The sequence below is a fragment of the Vombatus ursinus genome, unplaced genomic scaffold, assembly GCF_900497805.2.
Source record: "Vombatus ursinus unplaced genomic scaffold, bare-nosed wombat genome assembly UNPS02008996.1, whole genome shotgun sequence".
NCBI classification, from domain to species: domain Eukaryota; kingdom Metazoa; phylum Chordata; class Mammalia; order Diprotodontia; family Vombatidae; genus Vombatus; species Vombatus ursinus.
This window is the reverse complement of record NW_020948774.1, coordinates 9,439,215-9,458,991: the sequence shown is the minus strand read 5'-3', so window position 1 is coordinate 9,458,991 and position 19,777 is coordinate 9,439,215. Positions and strand designations below refer to the sequence as shown.

General features: G+C 36.3%; 1 protein-coding gene across 1 annotated transcript in view; it reads left to right on the top strand.

The window, feature by feature from the left end:
- Positions 1-18,925: 18,925 nt before the first annotated feature.
- Positions 18,926-19,777, top strand: part of LOC114034411 (myosin-13) — a 71,868-nt gene continuing 71,016 nt past the window's right edge. The window contains exon 1 of the mRNA XM_027850095.1: positions 18,926-19,129. Within this exon, the coding sequence (XP_027705896.1) occupies positions 18,926-19,129 (204 nt within the window). The remainder of the gene's footprint in view (positions 19,130-19,777) is intronic.

The window sequence follows — 19,777 nt, the reverse complement described above, 5'->3', positions numbered from 1 at the left end:
TTTCTTTACTGCCTTCCCCCTAGACTCAAGACTCCAGTCTTACATGTCACTCTATGCAATTAAAAGAATCATTGCTATGAAAATAAAATCCTATCTTCTTCCTGATTTATTCCTTTTTTAACCCCTCGTGGTCTGGTTTGCATCCCCACCACTTTACTGAAACTGCCCCCTCTCAAAAGTCATCAATATCCTGTAAACATTAAATGCAGTAACAATTGATCACTCATCCTCCTTTGCCTCTCTGTGTTATTTGACCTTATTAGTTCCCTTCTGCCCTTGCCTTTGACCATATTACATTGCATTACCTTTATCTGAAACTCAGCATCTCTAAAATCAAACTCATCATCAATCTCCCCTGCCCTGGTTCCACTTCCCTTGCTTATTAGTCTTGATGCTGGAGCAAACCAATTGACAGACTGATACAGACAGAGACAGATGGAGATACTTTAAAACTTATACCTCAAAGCTGCTTAACACGCTGGCAGGAAATCACACCACCATACTGACAAAATCATTCTATTTAATCTTATTTGGGTCCTCTCTACTGCACAGCAAGTTTTATTCTTCCTTAAGAGTTTCCCACTCCCACCGACATTTGTTTTAAATCTTTTCTTCTCAAGCCATCAGCACTTTCCACAACCCCTTTTCTCTCAGCAGGCATCTTTTGCCTCCCACTTTGCTGAGCAAATCTAGGCCATCTGTCATGAGCTCATCCATCTCCCTTACTCCACACCTCAAAGTCATCTTCATCCATCCTCTCCATTTATTCTTGTTGTAAGGAAATATTTTTTTTTTCCCCAAGGCAACTTTTCAACTTCTATGTGCCTAGAGTATGGCTCCTTAGATTTCAAGAGATGATCATGACATGTTTTTATTTTAACCTTTCTCCAAGATATTCAGTGTTTTGAATTTGATAATTAAAAAGCCATAATACCTATATTCCAAAGCTGCTTCTGTCCTTATTAATCTGTGTGTCCTTGGGCAAGCTAGTTAACCTTTCTGGGCCTTAGTTTTATCATCTGTAAAGTGAGGGACAGGACTAGACGTTCCCTAAATTTCCTTCTAGCTCTAAATCCATTAATCTACAAGTGTCTTATTTCATTCCAATTTAAACCTGAAGCACTGGACAAGCCTGAATCAGGCATGGCCTATGATAGTATCCTTAATGAGAATTGAAGGAGGAAACAGATTCTCTTCGGTAGAAAATTCTTTATGCAGACAATACGGTCACAGTAACTAAAAGATGCAGTAAATACTAAATCCTACTATTTTTGTTATTTGTTAATTACCCCCCCCCCAAAAAAAGAGGCAACTGACACAGTAGAAGCAATTTAAGGACTATCTTCCAGCAGGGCGTATATCATATGCTAAGAACATACAAAATTCCTTGACAAATGTAGTCACAGAGATCATTTAGGTCAATGACTCTCTAATTGTTAATGTCAAGTGAGCCATAAGACAGGAAGATGTATGCCCACCAAAGGTGCTTGGCATTGTCATGGAAGATATATAAGGTCCAAATGGGAATAGAACTCCCTATAGATGGTGAGATCCTCCAGATGCTTCTATTTGTGGATAATATTGTGCCAATTGAATTAAACCTCTTCAATGAGATTCATAGTTATTCCAAAGAAATCCACCCAACAATCTAGACAGGAAAAGCAAAGTACATATATTTAGGACAGGAACAACATATAGACCATGCACTGGGTCCAAAATTGAATAGAAACAAGACAGTAGGGACGTATTGCATTGGGAAATTGTTCAGTGCTTTCAATTATCTTAAAGTGGTCCCCAGTCCAAAGATTCATCTTTTCAATACAAATGTTCTCCCAGCAATGCTTTGTGGTTTCAAATCTTCAAACATCACAATTTTTCTCTTTTTAAGTAAATAAAGTTGTGAGTTTCCCAAAGGATAATGGAAAGACTTAATAATAAGTATCAAAGCAAGTTGTAGCATATTTCTAATGATAACCAATACCTGAGGAAGATGAGCCAGTCGTGTCATTTGAGTAAGGAGTAATAGACAGATAGTTTTAGTGACCTATGTGGTGCTTTTAAATTATTAAAAAAAAAACTTACTAGCTATGTGACTCTGGGCAAGTCACTTAATCCCAATTGCCTCACCACAAAAAAAAGATAAATTATTAAAAAAAAAAACTAGAGAAAGTCCTCCAAAATGATGGAGTAGATCCTTTGTTTAACATCTATGGAAAAACATGGACATGAGATGAAAAGGCATAGATGGGTCTCAAGCTATACTAATGAATAGAATATCAACACCCATGAGAACATGAATCTATTATGGGATAGTATCTGTGTATTGTATCTCTTAGCCTTCCCTGATTCTTCCCTGGAGGATCACAGTCCTTTACTCTTTTTCCCTGTCTCCCCAGTCTTCTTCTAGTTTACATAACTTCTCCTATATACACAATGGGAGTTTCCACTCTGATGAAGAACTATTAAGTTACCCAACTATATGATGGAAAGGATCATATCTTATCTATAGCTTTTTGCCTGCTACTCCTCATCTCTCCCCCACTCCCAATTCCCATAGGCTCTTCCCCTTCCCCTTAAGGCAAGCCAACAGGGATGCTTCCCCAGATGTGCCAGCACAGCACACCAATTCCCTGGGCATTCCTGTGATCTTATCTAAATTAAGTATCTGTCCCAGCACCAAACCCAATAAGTGGCACACTGTTGATGCTTTTAAAAATGGGTTTTCATTTAAATTGGATAAATGAGGCATCATTATATAGCATATTGACAATACTAATAAATTGACATGTAGCTATTGACTTATGCCCTTCTTTGTCCTTCTCTAGACCTCTCTGCCCCAGTTTTTATCATCCCCAAGGACTCTCTAAGTCTCTCAGATCTGTGCCCAATGTCAAAATCCCTATGCAGCTGACTTGGCATCATGAAGTATGCACCCGTCATTTATCCAAGTAATTTAACAAGAGTCAGAGATCAGAGCTACAACACATTTACATCTAAAGAGTAAACGGTTATTCACCAAATATAGCAAAGCTGAAGTGCTGTGCTAGCAAATCTGTGTGTATAAAGAAGCTTAGGCCAGAGGTCCCATAACTGCCTCGTTCTCAGCATTTCAAGGTAAGTGCTAACCACTGCTTGCTCTTTAGTCTAAGAAGTACCAGCGCCAGGTACCAAGTATTTAGACTGTTATACCAAGAACAAAACTTAGAAAGTACTCAGTCTAACTCCTTCAGTTAATTATGGAAAGTTCTTTCTTCTACCTCTGATCTCCAACAGCTGTGTGATCCTGGGCAAATCACTTACTTAAGTCTGCCTCAGTTTCCTCAACTGTAAAATGGGGATAATAAAAACACCTACCTCCAGAGGTTATTGTGAGGATTGAAATGAGATAATATTTATAATGCGCTTAGCACAACGCCTGGAACACAGTAGACATTTTAAAAATGCTTGTTTCCTTCCCCCCTTCCAAAGCATTTACTATCTACATCATTCATTTATTTGTGTTGTATGCCTTGTGTCATTTTACATTTTGTTGTGTTAAAATATTATTTGCATCTCTTTTGCTATCACTAAATACTACATAACACTGTATCAATACTGCATCACTCATATTTACATGGTGCTTTATGATTTACAATCTTGTGATATAGACAATGTAAGTGCTGCAATCCTAATTTTACAGGTGAGGAATCTAAAGGTCAAAAAGATAAAATTATTTGCCCATGGTAACACATGTGGCAGAAGTGGGATAGAATCTAGGGCTTATTGAGGAGCGCCTGACAGGGAAGGAGTCTCTTGGGAGTCACATACTCTTTCATATCACACACACAATGTGATAACAACATATTTACACCTAAATCTGAAATTCTTTGTCTCCTTACTCTATGTCCCTGCACATGGCAGGCACTTCTTGTAAAAATGTCTGTTGATTTAGATACAAAGGAAAGCTTGCAATTATTGTTATGCTGTTGATTATGTCAGGTTGGATATGCAGCTGAGTCATATTTGATGCAATTTTGATAGAATCTAAGTGATTCCCATTCTTCTGAGAATCTCAAAAACTATTTTATGAGTTTCCTGACACTATATCACTAAACTCCCAATGTACTAAGTGTCAAAATGATAGAAATAGAATCTTGGAAATTTTCAGTCATAGAATAATAGTGTACTCATTATTGCTTATTAATAACTTATGAAGTTTAACATTCATACAAAGTGTATTGGAAGTAGTGATTTGGGAATCAAGAAGCTAGGGTTTTCATCAATCGAGGAACATTTATTAAGGGCTTGCTACATGCTAAACTCTGGCTTTAGACCTGCCTGCCAAAAACTAGTTAAAATACTTTGGGAAAAAAATAATTTTAACCTTCCAGCGACAGCTTCTTTATCTTTAAAATAAGAGGTTAGGACTTTTAGTTCTTGCTTTCAATGATTTTGTGTTTGGAGAGTATTTTGACTCTGTAAGGATTTGAGATATTTCTTGCGATAATCACAGGTGCCCAAGTTGAGTCATAATATCAGAGTTACAAATCACTAATACAATAGATTAATTTGTTTGTACTCCATATTTGTCTTTGTGTCTAAACAGAATTTCATAATGCCATTCCCCTAGTTCCCATTTTCCACCCCTTGCCAAGTGCTGTATAATATATGCATAACATAGTATATGAACGCAGCCCAATTCCCAAAGCTCATTGATATGGGACTCTCTTTTCTCTTCTCTCCAACTCTACCCCAAACTTTGACTTTGGGACTCAGGTTACATTAAGTTAAATTTAATTGAAATTAATTTTGTGAGAATTTCATGATATCACTTGAACTCACTAGAGATACATACAGAGATACCTATATGACTAGAGGCAGAAATCACTAACTTAACTGATATGTCTGTTGCTATACCACATTTATCTTCTTGCCCAAGTAGAACCAAAAGGTGAAATGGGGGAGGAAGGAATTGGAGAAAGTGAAGGGGGCAAGGATGTATGACTTGAGCTTTCTTGAATCTCATTTCTTTCTTCATCTGTAAAATGAGGATGAGAATTAATATTTATAATATCTATATCATGTATTATTGTGAGATTCAAATGAAATAATGTATACAAGATACTTTTCAAACCTTGAAGTTCTAGATAAATGCAGTTATATTTATTATTACACTGACTCTTTTGCTAGCTACTTGATGAAGTGGTTATTCCAGAAAAAAATAATACCAGCAGCAGAAACTCTTTGCCCTTCTATTCATACCCATTTAAATATAGCTAGTCCCAGAACCTCAAAAGTACTTACTAGATCTTTCAAAGAAGGACCTGTTTGCCTTTCCTTCTCTGAAATGCACCACAAGGAAGCTGTTCAAAATTTGTAGTGATATAACCACTTTGGGAGCTGAGAAAGGTAGGAGACATGTTCAGCCTGGTTCTGGAAATCATATGGCCACATAAATGTAGAGCTTAAGGGGCCCTTAAAAGTCATCTACTCTGACTAAATTATTTAAGAGATTAAAAAAAATTTGAAGCCTAGTGAAAGGGAATGACTTGCTCAAAATGACATCATGACTCAGTGAGAATGCTGGAGCTAGAAAGCAGGTTTCCTAAATCCCAATCCATTGTCTTATCCACTGTGCCGTAATATAAGACAGAGTTTCTCAACCTTCTTCTGTCCTCGTGCTCCTTAGCTCAGAGTAAAACTTCTTATATTCCCATTTAGGAAAAAAAGGAAATAAATTCTAGAGTTTACCATGTATGTGCACATAAGAAATAAAATATGTTAATTAATTTCATTGAGATAATATAGTTATTTACCATTCCTCCTAGTAAAGCTTATCATACCTCCTGACAGAATGCCTGCCTCAGGTTGGGATACCTCTTAATTTGCATTTAGCAACATTTGTTATTGATAATTTTTTTAAAAGATCTCATTTTTACAAGAAATGAAGTTCATTTCTCTAATGTAATTACTGAGGTCCCATTTAGCTTTAATGTCTTATTACGACAAATTATTAACAAATGATATTACTGTACTTTTAGACAAATTCTATAAGTTTCCAAGGCCTTACAAAGGAATAAAATGGTTTATATTTGTTTTCAAACACTTTACATGGATATGTATGTAAAAAAATAGGTATTTCTGTTTTATTCAAATGCCTTATATTTCACATAAATTGACTAGAACATGGTACTAAAGGGGCCATGGTCATAGATTGAATCATCCTTCTTATTAATTAGCTTTGCTGTTCCATGGCTACAGATTGAAGTATAACACCAGACAACTGGCTTAACAAAAGTTTGAGTTAGTCACAGGGGCAATTGAGTGAGAGAGTATATACAATGAAAAATTAATAGAATTAGCTAAAACCCAATTCTCCAAATCAGCTGCTAAAATATATGAATATTTGAGTATCTTTTTTGCTACTCTGATAATCCTCAGATGTAATAGGACCAGAGGAACTGAAGTATAATTAATTTGTAGGTGTGTTTGAGTCTATACTTTTCTGAAGGGATGAAGGCCAAAGTAATCTTCCTTATTATGCATTCTGTTACTCAAAATCCTTCCCTATGTTTCCCTATGGCCAACCAAAAAAAAAAGTTCAAGGGCCTTCAAAAGCTGACAAAACCCAGTTCTATATCTTATTCTACTTACTTCTACCTACTCTTGTGCTACAATTAAAATGGACTACCCAACACATAAAACTTGATTCCTTTATTTACAACTTTCCTATAGCTGGAATACCATACCCAAATATATGATTGTTGAAAGTGACCCTTTAAATGTGACTTCCTCTGATACCCATTGCCAGGAATTATCTTTCCTCCCTCTGACCTTATATGGCATTTGGTTTTTAGCTTTTTGTATTTATCATGTACCATTTTGTCTTACACATTCCATATGTAACATCTCCAACTAGACCCTGAAGACAGAGACAGTCCTATTTAATCTTTTTATCCCACCCGGGATCCTTTGTTATTCTGTATTGAGAACCTTTGTCTGACATTGGAGTTCAAGAGGTATCTCTCTGGGTTAGGAGGTGGAGAGATACAAATTGGGAGGAATGGTAAAACTTTAGGGAAGTGGAAGGGGTGAAGAGAGATGGGGAGTTTCAGTGCAGGAGAAAGTGAAGAACTGGAGGAGAACCCAGAGAATTTGATTAAGATTGCAGCGGTGAGGAGGCTTAGCCTGACTGAAAAACAGGAATAGATAAGAATGGTTGAAGAGATACAACCTTCAAAACAGGAGTGCTTAACCATTTTGTGTCATGAACTCATTTGGCAGTCTGGCGAAGCCTAGAAAACCTTTCTCAGAATAATGCTTTTAAATAAATAAAATAAATAGAATTACAAAGGGATCTAATCATATTGAAATAAAGATGTAATTTTTCCCATCCAGATTCATGGACTCCTTGAAATCTGTCCATGAAACCCTTAGAGGTCCATGGAGCCCAAGTTATGAATCCCTTATTTAAAGATTGGAAGTTCAAATAGATAAAATTAATTCAAGGAACTTCTTTAAACATAATACTGAAAATAACACTCAACTGGTGTTTGGATGATTGTGAGAAGACTCAGTTCAACATGAAATCAAGACCAGATCCTTTTTTAACAGAACTTTCTTCTTTAGTAACAAAAGAGATTGAAATAATAGTTCAACCTTGGACTAATAGTTTAGAAAATAAGGGTGAAAAAACTGTGTGAATGAATAGGAAAAAAGAATGTGAGAGTGGAAAAAAGAATGTGAGAGTGAACAATTCTTTAAGCCACTTGAGTAACAAGAACCTGCATAATTTACTTATTCTATATATCATCTGTACTATCAGTTTTCCTCACACGGTAGCATGAAATCCATGCCCTTTATACACACACCAAAGGCTCAGATTTATGAGGTTTCTCCCTCCACCTGCACAGGTCACAAGCCATCTTTAACTTAAAGTCATAGAATTTCTGAAGGCTTAGAAAGGTTGCATAATTCCCTGATGGTCAACTGATAAACAAGCATTTATTAAAAGCACTTATTATATGGAATAGCCAATAGAGATCTGGCCCTGGTGCCAGAAAGATTGGGGTTAAAGTTCTGCCTCTGACACATATGGGTTATACAAACCTGCAGCAAAACATTGAACCTATTGGTGCTCCCAGAGAAAGTACTACCCTGCATACATGAAGGCAGAAGGGAAGTAGCCAGTGGATACTGAAAGGCTGAAAATTATGGTGAGAAAAGTGATTATCAAAGGGGCAAGCTGACTGAGAAAATAAGGCAGAATGAGATTAAAGGGACAAGTAGAAGGGTTGGCATTGGTATGAAGAAAGGTTATCTCTTCCTATGGGACTGGAACAAAGAAGGGGATACTGATTTTATCTGAAAGATAGACTTGGTAAGGAGAGAAGGCTTGAGACAAATAGCTTCAATCTTTTCAGTGAAATAGGAAATTCTTAAGGGCTTCAGAATGGTAATTTCAGGGTAAGAAAAAGTTCAGGAGAAATGAGGAAAAAGAAAAGACATAAATCCCAGGCTGTCATAGTCACCTTAAAGACTATACCTCACCTGGAGCAAGAATCTTTTCTCAAATATTCCTGACAAATAGTCATTCACCTTTGATATAGACATCTCCAGGAATGGGAAACTCACTTCTCTACAAAGCAGGCAATCACATAAAGCCATCTCAACCTTGTGGAAAGAGTACTGGCCTTCAAGTCCTAACTAAAATCTTTCTTTCTACAAGAAACCTTTCCCAACCTCTAATTCTAATGTCTTTATTTGCTTCTTGTCTCCTCCATTAGGATGTGAGCTCCTTGGGGTTAAGGGTTATCTTTTCTTCTTTTTTCATTCCCAGCTTTTAGTACACAGTAGGTAGTTAGTGATTGACTGACTGATTTTTTTTAAAATTCTCACTTCAAGTCCTGATTGGAAGACAAGAAAGAGGGAAAAAATCAATTTTATTTTTGTCTTCTAAAAGGACTGAGAACAATAAATCTGACAGAGTAAAATGAAGGAAAAAAAAGAATAGTGTGCTTGAGGCTGGGTCTATGGTGGTGATCAGACAAAATGGAAGCCAATAAAGTCAATTTCAGATTAATTTGGGTGGCTACAGTGTAAAACTTTGCTAGCAGATTTACACACAGCCCCAGAAATCAGAGCTTGCAGATTTAAAGCTGCTCTTTATACTTGATTAGTATAAAACTAACAGAAGAGGAGGAAGAGCCTGAGAGAAGGGAGGAAGGAGAGAGCAGAGGCAGAGTACAAGAATCTACAAGATTCTATTACTGAAGCATAAAAGGGGTCAAGACACGAGACTTGATGCTGTATCGGAGTGAAAAAAAACCGTGGAGGTAGAAGAATATGGTCACTCTGGTATTTTAACATTTATGTGAAAGTGGCATTTTCCTTTTAAATGTCTCCAAAATGATATGGCTATAGTTTCTCTCTGGATTTTTAGAATCGAATGTATTTAATATGAGACATTTTTTCCTAAAGTATCCAATCATCACTGAAATAACTAGACAACTTCAAGTGGATTGTATAGTCAGTCATGATGCCCATTATTTGTCGTTTTCTCTATGTGGTTGCTTGAGGACAGAGAGCTGGGGTTAGGATTTAGGAACTGCAGTTCAGACATACCTACATCCTAAGACATAAACAAGCTAGGACGTTGGTAACTAGGTAGTCCACCATGAGGCCAAAGCTATTCACCTTCCTCGCTGATGAATAGCACTAAGAAGTCCATTGCCTCTTTTGATCTTGCTCCTGAATTATTGAAGGTCAGCTTGACCGTCATTAGAAAGGTTCAGACAGAAGAGGAATGGCAGATTTTTTTAGTTCAAAAAATATTTATTAAGTGTTTATTGGGCTACATGCTGAGGAAATATACAAAGTTTAGATAAGAAATAGTTCCTGCCTTAAAGTTTAGGAGAGAAATATGGTCCATATATAGACAACTCTAATGCAGCTTAAAATTATAATAAATACTTTCATCAGGAATAGTAAAAAGGTACTAGACATGGTAGCACCAAACTATTAACACCAAAAAGTAGGAAATGGATAAGGAAAAAAAACATTGGTTTATTATTATAATTTCTTACAAAAATAAAACTGATGTAAATCAAGTGAAGCGGCCCACCTTAATAAACACTTGATCTCGGGGCAGAGCCAAAGATGGCAGAGAGAAAGCAGTGACTGTCTTGAGCTCTCCCCCAAACCCCTCCAAATACCTACAAAAAATGGCTCTAAACAAATTCTAAAGCAGCAGAACCCACAAAAAGACAGAGTGAAACAAATTTCCAGCCGAAGACAACCTGGATGGCTGATCGGAAAGGTATATCGCCCCAGGCTGGGAGAGGAGCGCAGTTCGGCATTAGCGCGCAGGCCGAAGTGACCCTGGAGCAGGCCTCAGAGGACTGAATCGCCGCGGGCAGCTGTGGAAGTTTCCAGACTTCTCAACCCCTGAACATGAAAGCCAACTTAGAAGGTCAGTGGGAAAAGTCTGTTACTGCAGTGAGAGAAGAAGCTAGATCTCAGCCGCCCCGAGGGCAGCGTCTGGCTTCTGAGCTTCCGGCCCACAGAGGGAAGCCAGTGGCTGATCAGAGGGGGATTGCAAGGATCTCTTTGCCAGGGCTGAGGCAGGAATCTCTTGCTTTACCTGTGTTTGGATCTGGGTCACAGTTCTGAGGAGTGGTCCTGGGGCGAGGAGGAGCACTGGCGTGGTGGAGCTTGTTGTGGGGGTGGACAGGAAACACCTCGCCCATTATCATAGCATCTTGGAAGAACTGACACTTTTCAGGTCCCTAGAAGTATCTCTGAAAACAGCTATACAAACCCCTAAAACTTGGGACAGTACATTCTCCACATTGGAAACAGACTCTTACCTTAACAAAGAGTTTAAAACTCAAGTAATTGGTTGGGATCATGAGCAAGCAGCGCAAAAAGAGTCAGACCCATATTATCTTACTTTGGTGACAAAGAAGATCAAAACATATAACCAGAAGAAGAAAACAAAGTCAAAGCTCCTACAGCCAAAACTTCCAAGAAAAATATGAATCAGTCCCAGGCCTTGGAAGAGCTCAAAAGGGATTTTGAGAAGCAAGTAAGAGAAGTAGAGGAAAAACTGGGAAGAGAAATGAGAGTGATGCAAGAAAAGCATGAAAAGCAAATTAACAGCTTGCTAAAGGAGACCCAAAAAAAATACTGAAGAAAGTAACACCTTGAAAAATAGCCTAACACAAATGGCAAAAGAGGTCCAAAAAGCCAATGAAGAAAAGAATGCCCAAAAGAGCAAAATTGGACAAATGGAAAAGGAAGTCCAAAAGATTACTGAAGAAAATACTTCCTTAAAAATTAGAATAGAGCAATTGGAAGCTAGTGACTTTATGAGAAATCAAGACACTGTAAAACAAATCCAAAAGAATGAAAAATTGGAAAACAATGTGAAATATCTTATTGGAAAAACAACTGACCTGGAAAATAGATCCAGGAGACAGAATTTAAAAATTATTGGACTATCTGAAAGCCATTATCAAAAAAAGAGCCTAGACGTCATCTTTCAAGAAATTATCAAGGAAAACTGCCCTGATATTTTAGAACCAGCGGGCAAAATAGAAATTGAAAGAATCCACCAATCTCCTTCTGAAAGAGATCCCCAAAGGAAAACTCCTAGGAATATTGTAGTCAAATTCCAGAGTTCCCAGGTCAAGGAGAAAATATTACAAGCAGCCAGAAAGAAACAATTCAAGTATTGTGGAAACACAATCAGGATAACACAAGATTTAGCTGCTTCTACATTAAGGGACCGCAGGGCATGGAATATAATATTCCAGAGGGCAAAGGAGATAGGATTACAACCAAGAATCACCTACCCAGCAAAACTGAGTATAATTCTTCAGGGGGAAAAAATGGTCATTCAGTGAAATAGAGGACTTTCAAGCATTCTTGATGAAAAGACCAGAGCTGAATAGAAAATTTGGCTTTCAAATACAAGACTCAAGTGGAACATGAAGAGGTAAACAGGAAAGAGAAATCATTAAGAGACTTATTAAGGTTGAACTGTTTACATTCCTACATGGAAAGATGATATTTGTAACTCATGAGACCTTTGTCAGTATTAGGGTAGTTGGAGGGAAAAAATTATATGTAGGTGTATATATATAGATAGATAGATAGATAGAGGGCACAGGGTGAGTTGAAGATGAAGGGGTGATATCTGGAGAATAAAATTAAGGGGTGAGAGAGGATTATACTAGGAGAAGGAGAAAGAGAAAGGTAGAATGGGGTAAATTATCTCACAAAAAAAAAAACAGAAAAGAAAAGGCTCTTGCAGTGGAGAGGAACCGGGGGAAGGTGAGAGGAAATGAGTGAATCTTATTCTCATAGGATTTGACTTAAGGAGGGTATAACATACACCCTCAATTGGGTATGGAAATCTGTCTTACCCTACAGGAAAATAGGAGGGGAAGTGGACAAGAGAGTAGAAGGATGATAGAGAGGAGGGCAGATTGGGAAAGGGGCTAATCAGAAGCAAATACTTCTGAGGAGGGACAGGGCCAAAAGAAAGAATAGAATAAATGGGGGAGGTAGGATAGGATTAAGGGAAATAGATTTAGTTTTTCACAGCATGTCTACTATGGAAGTGTTTTGCATAACTGCACAAGTATAGCCTATATTGAGTTGCTTGCCTTTTCAATGAGGGTGGGTAGGGAGGGAGGAAGGGAGAAAATTTGGAACCCAAAGTTTAAAAAAAACACATGTTTAAAAAAATGTTTTCACATGCCACTGGGAAATAAGAAATACAGGAAATGGGGTACAGAAATCTATCCTGCCCTACAGGAAAATAGAAGGGGAAGGGGGAAGAGATAGCAGGGAAAGCAGACTAGGGGAAGGGGTATTCAGAATGCATGCCATCTTGGGGTGGGGCAAGGGGCGAGATGGGGTGAAAATTTGGAACTCAAAATCTTGTGGAAGTAAGTGTTGAAAAATAAAAATAAAAAATTAATTAATTAATTTAAAAAAATAAAATAAAATAAACACTTGATCTCCTAGCCAAGAATAGACATGATAGCCAAAGGCATTATCAGCATAGAATATAAATTTATTTGAAAAATTTTAGGACAGAAGTGTTGGAAAAGTATATAAAGTGTCATCTCAAAAAATGATGAAGAGGAGAGGAGAAGAAACTATTTTCAAAAGCTTGGTATAACCAATTAAGCAATTCATTGTTGTTGTTCAATTGTTTTCAATTGTATCCAATTCTTCATGACCCCGTTTGGAGTTTTCTTGGCAGAGATACTGCAGTGGTTTCCATTTCCTCTTCCAGTTCCTTTTACAGATGAGGAAACTGAGACAAACAGGGTTAAGTGACTTGCCCAGGGTCACACAGCTAGGAAGTGTCTGAGGCCCAATTTGAACTCAGGAAAAGGAATCTTCCTGACTCCAGGCCTGGCATTCTATCCACTAAGACACTAACTGCCTAGCAATATTATTCAAAAAACATGTATAGATAAAATGAAGATGACCACAAATACAAATACAACAAATTTGCTGATATTTCTATGACCTTTTTTCATCAATGGTGAACACAACTACCATTCTAATACAATGGAAATTAATTCTGAAAGAATTAAGTGTCCAGACTAAGTACATACAGAAGTAATATGTACTAAAGGCAATAAAATTTGGAAAACATTGACATATCAATTCTTAAGATACCTAAAGGTAGGGGAGATCCCAAAAGGTGGGGGGTCAGGGAATTATAGAACATATTATTTTTAAAAATAGGTAACCAAGAAGATAATCTGTAGTTATTGACGTATATGCCTAATTTTCTAATCTCCATAAAATCTTTACGAGACTTGTCTATATATCAAGAATAGACTTGATAAAAACATTAGAATGGAATAGGCAGTCTTTTAAAATATTATTTTGTACAGCAGACCACTTCTTCAGTCAGACAAATGACTGAAAGATTCAGAAGATGCAAGATACATTGTTTATAGTTTATTGATTAAAATATACCTTTTGAATTGGTAGAGCTAAATGGAGCTTTTAGGGCTTTATTCTCAAAGGCTATCTACCATACACATGTTAATATCACATAAGATTCCTTGATACCTGCCTCCACAAATATCACACTGTTCAATGATCCTTTTTTTTTATTAACATTAAATGAGCTATACAATAGGGAGATACATTTGCCACTGTCACATTCAGTCAGTATCTTTCAGAGTTCAGATTGCAGAGGGATTCCCTGAGGTTCTGCAGATATAAATGATAAAGTGATAGAGTGATGATTGCTTCCAAACCCAAAGCCTCCTCCGTGAACAACACTAAAAGAAAATTGGCCTAATAATAAAAACAAATACATGAAGAATGCCTAGTGTCAAGGTATTACATTCAGTTTAATTGACAGTTCATTAAGTTAGTTCATCAGTGCAATATTATCTTAGATTAGCACTGCAGGGAAATATTGATCTGAGCTCAAAATTTGAAAGTAAGAGCCTAGATTGTATTTTGAAATTACACTGTGCTTTCAGTAACCCCAAGTTACTATACACAAACACACACACACACTCACACTATTTTAAAATAATATTTTATTAGATGATGCTATATGCTTACAAGATAAGGCACACTTGGGGCAGGTAGGTGGTCTAGTGTATAGAGCACCAGCCCTGGAGTCAGGAGTACCTGAGTTCAAATCCAGCCTCAGACATTTGACACTTACTAGCTGTATGACCCTGGGCAAGTCACTTAATCCCATTGCCTAGCAAAAAAAAAAAGAAAAGAAAAGAAAAGGCACACTTTAAACTTCCAAGAATCAAATATTTTGGTAAATGATTCAAAGGGCAATAGAATGGTGCGTAGTGAGTGTGAGGAAGATACAACAGATTACCAAGAATTATATTTACACAAAAAGTATTATAAAATACATCATTCAGAAAATCTATGGTTGAAAAAAGAGAAGGGCTAATCATGTAGTGAGGGTGAAGGATAACAACAACAACCAATGGTAATGACAAATATTGACAAAAATAATAATAATGAGCATTTATTTATCACTTTAAGATTTGCAAAAAAGCATATGTACATATGTACACCATTTGATAGACAGTCTGGGTCCTACACTGGCACATGGGATGTTAGAAATCTCTAGTCCATTGTGTAGTTCTGTTATAAAAGATTTATGGAAAACATAGACAAGAATCACTAGGATAAGATAACATCCTCTGTTGAGCAGGATTTTCACATTGATGAGATCAAATTCATTTACATATTGAAGAATCAAGTCTATAAGGAAGACTTCTTAGAAGAGATTATACATGAGTTAAGTGTTAATAGTTGGGTAGGAGGGTACCAAGTAAACCTGGGACATGCTTAGAGACAAACAGCAATTCCATCTGACAGGTGCAGACTCTGAGTCAGAGAGTAGTATGAGGTAGGGTCAGAAAGACAAGATGATACCAATTATAAAAGGTCTTTATTGTTAGGAAAAAGAGTTTGAACTTGATTTAATCATCAACAATTCCTAAATATTTTAAAGTAGATGACATGAGCAGATCTATGAAAAAAGAAGACTAATTTTCCCTCTGTTTTGCATATTACCCAGAAGCTCTTATTTTTCTATGAGAAATTCCCAAAGTTCCAACAACATTATTTAAATGCCACCATTTTTTTTTACTAACCAGGATAAAGGTAATTTATGGAGCTTGCATAAATTAAACTTGAAATTAGTAGGTCAAAAAACAAAAGAAAGAAAAAAATTGGTAAATCACTAACTCAAGCAATGGTCTGTAGGCTGTTTGGCTTCCCTTTATCAATATTGACTTCGAATAATGAAGTTTGGAAGAGTAACCACAATGTCAATACTTGCATCTGGAAAACAATACTGCATACTTTTCACTTTTAGAAAGCATGAGTAGTTTTTCCTTGAAGCAAAATATCTGAATCTGAACAGAATACAAAGAACTTGGCATTGAAACCAGGTCACATTTTAGGGAGTTCTAGTCAAGGCCCAAATACTTCCCCAAAGTTATCTTGTTTCTATGGAGTTGTGAAGAGTACATTGCATTCTGGCAACTTCCCAATTCATATTCTGCTTCATATTTCATAGAAATGAAATGAAGGTTAAAAATTTTCTGAAACATCTGGTTAACTTTTCCCAAAGACTAATAACTTTTCTTTCTTTTCTTTTCTCAAAATTTTATTTGTTTCTAATTACATGTAAAAAAAATTAATATTCATTTTTTTTTATTTTGAGTTTTGAATTTTCTTCCTCTATTCCTCCTCTCTTCCCTCATTGAGGGCAATCAATTTGACATAGGTTATACATGTGTGGTCATGAAAAACATATTTCCATATTAGTCATATTGTGGTCAAAGGATATGAATAGGCAGTTTTCTGCTGAATTTTAAATTATATATAATCATATGAAAAATGCTCTAAAACAACATTGATTAGAGAAATGCACATTAAAATAACTCTGAGGTATCATCTTATATCTACCAGATTGGCTAATATGACAGAAAGGGAAAACAAGAAATATTAGAGGAGATGTGGAAAAATTGAGACATTAATACACTGTTGGTGGAATTGTGAATTGATCCAGCCATTTTGGAGAACAATCTGGAATCATGCCCAAAGAGTTATAAAACTATATATACCTTTTAGTCCAGCAATACTATTATTAGGTCTGTTTCCCAAGGTGATCAGGGAAAAAGGTAAAGAACCTATATGTTCTAAAATATTTATAGCAGCTCTCTTTGTGGTGGCAAAAAAATTGGAGAATGGTTAAACAAATTGTGGTATATGATTGTGACAGAATACTACTGTGCTATAAGAAACTATAAGCTGCTTGATTTTAGAAAAACGTGGAAAGACTTGCATGAAATAATGAAAAATGAAGTGGGCAGAACCAGGAGAACATTGTATACAGTAACAGCAATATTGTTCTAAGAAAAACTGTGAACAACCAAGTTATTCTGAGTCATATAAATACTAAAATAAACTATAAAGAACTGATGAAAGAAGAAGCTATCCACCTCCAAAAGAGAATTAATAAATAGAATTATACGTAGTGTGGTTTTACATATATTTATAAATCTGTGTCAAATGGTGGTCTTCTCTAGTACAGGTGAGGGAGGGAGGTAAGGAGCCATTTTGAAACTTAAAATATAACAAATATTTTTAAAATGATTTTGGGAAATAAAACAGATCTTAAAAAAAAGAAAAATAAAGTAAAAAAGTATGCTTTGATTGACTCTATCTGTTCTTTCTCTGGAGGTGGATAGCACTTTTCATCATCAGTCCTTCAAAATTGTAACTCATTGTAGTGCTGAGAATAGCTAAATCATTCACAGTTGATCATTGTACAATATTGCTGTTACTGTGTACAATGTTCTCCTGGTTCTTCTCACTTCATTTTACATCAGTTCGTGCAAGTCTTTTCAGCTTTTTCTGAAAGCGTCCTGCTTGTCATTCCTTGTAACACAACAGTATCATATCATAATCATATACTATTCAGCCATTTGCCACTTCAAAAAGAGCTACTATAAATATTTTTGTACAAGTATGTGCTTTTCCTTTTTTTAATCTCTTTGGGACACAATAGTGTCCCAAAGTTTAGACCTAGTAGTGCTATTGCTGGGTCAAAGGGTAGACCCAGTTGCATAGCCCTCTGGGCAAAGTTCCAGATTGCTCTCCAGAATGGTTGGATCAGTTCACAACTTCATCAACAGTGAATCAGGGTCCCAATTTTCCCACAGTTTTCCAACATTTGTCATTTCCTTTTCTGTCATAGTAGCCAATCTGATAGGTATGAGGTGATATCTCAGAGTTATTTTAATATGTATTTCTCTAATCAATAGTGATTTAGACTATTTTTTCATGTGGCTATAAATAACTTTGATTTTTTCATCTGAAAACTTCCTGTTCATATTCTTTGATCATTTGGACTAACAATTTAAAAAAAAAACTTGTTAGAAACAGTTCAAATAGCCATAATAATGCATTCAGTTGCCTTGAAAAGCTGGACTCTATGTTATCTCAATTTGCCACTTGAATATACTTAATTTCCTAATCTTCCATTGATATAGCAGGCAAAAAATTAAGTTAAGTTGTTCCCTCAATGCCAACTTAACCTTCCTTTCCTTCTCTGATTTTGTCCCATCCTTCTTACCGACCTCTTCATCATTTCAAACTCCACAGGTACAAGATTAAAGGAAGTTTAGCAAGGAGTGGAAAAATAAAAGAAGAAAAAAGAAGAAAAGTGGAAGAAAGAGCAAAAGATTTGGAAGGAAAAGCAATAAGGTTTCATTTTGTCTTTGTATCCCTACCACCTAGCATGGTACCTGACATTTTTTTTTCACTATGCCTATGATTTCAATATTGGTATGAGGAACTCTTGATAGGGAAATTCTTGATTACCAGCGTAGATAGATAGCTCTTCTGCAACTTGACCAGTCTTAGAGAGTCACCTGGAGGTGCGCTTTGCCCAGGATCACAAAGCCACTATGTGTCAGAGACAGGGCTGAAACCCAAATCTTCTTGACTTGAAGGCCAGCACTCCATTATACCACACTGCCTCTCACCTGGAACATTGTAGGTGCTTAATCCTTCCTTATTGATTAATTAAATGGCAAGAGGAAAGCTCAAAAAAGTTTTGTTTACTCAGAATTGAGGACACACGGTAAGATCTGTCACAAGAACTAGCCCATTTCTCTCCTTTTTCTCCCACCTCAAACAGTTCTTTAACCTTTTCTCAGCTGAAAACAGTGAGCTACTCAGATCTTCACTCCTTCAATTCCGTACTTCTTCACAGAGTTAGTCACACATTCATATTCCTAAGTGGCCCATCTATGTGAACACAGAGAATATGAAAGAAGATAGACATTCTTGACTCAGAAATGACTCTCACAAAAAAAAAAATTCCCTTTAACTTCCCAGTCTCTCTGCAGCCATGAGTTCTGATATGGAAATGGCCGTCTTTGGAGAAGCTGCTCCTTATCTCCGAAAACCAGAGAAGGAAAGAATTGAGGCCCAAAACCGCCCTTTTGATTCTAAGAAAGCATGCTTTATAGTAGATGACAAAGAAATGTATGTGAAAGGTATGATCCAGAGCAGAGAAAATGATAAAGTCATAGTCAAGACCCTAGATGACAGAGTAAGTATTGATCATGAATATCTATGTTGAAATGTAACTATAATGAACTTCAAGGAGTATTCACATTTTTTTTCTAGAGTGAAGTCTTATTAGACCATAAGAGCTAAAGACAAAAATGAGTTTGATGTTTAGCCATTCTTTAGAAAATTAACAAGTCAGAGGTATTGCAGAGAACCTCACTCTGACTCATTTCCTCTTTCAGATTTCTGCATCTTTGTGAGTTCTCTTATGTTGTTTTGTTAGATGCTTCAAAAGCTTGTGATTTATTTGTTTATCTGGTAAGGAATGTGATGGTAATGATAGGTGCATTGGAAATCAAGAATTGAACAGGAAATGCTGGTTGGTAGCAAGAACAAAGTGCTTGAAAGAGTTAATTTCTTTCTACCTTTCATACAAATGAATAAAGAGAAAGAAAAAGAAAGAAAGAAAAAAAGAAGGAAAGAGAAAAAGGAGGGAAGAAAGAAAGGAAGGAGGAAAAGAGGGGAGAGGGAAAGAGAAACAGAGGGAGGGAGAAAGGAAGAACTTGATGAGAAAGATTATTCATTATGGAGAATTTTTTGTAACTATTTCAGCTTCAAACAATTAGTTTTATTATAGTTCTATTACACAGCACCTCTTTTTCTGTAAAGTCAGCTATTGCAATGAGAT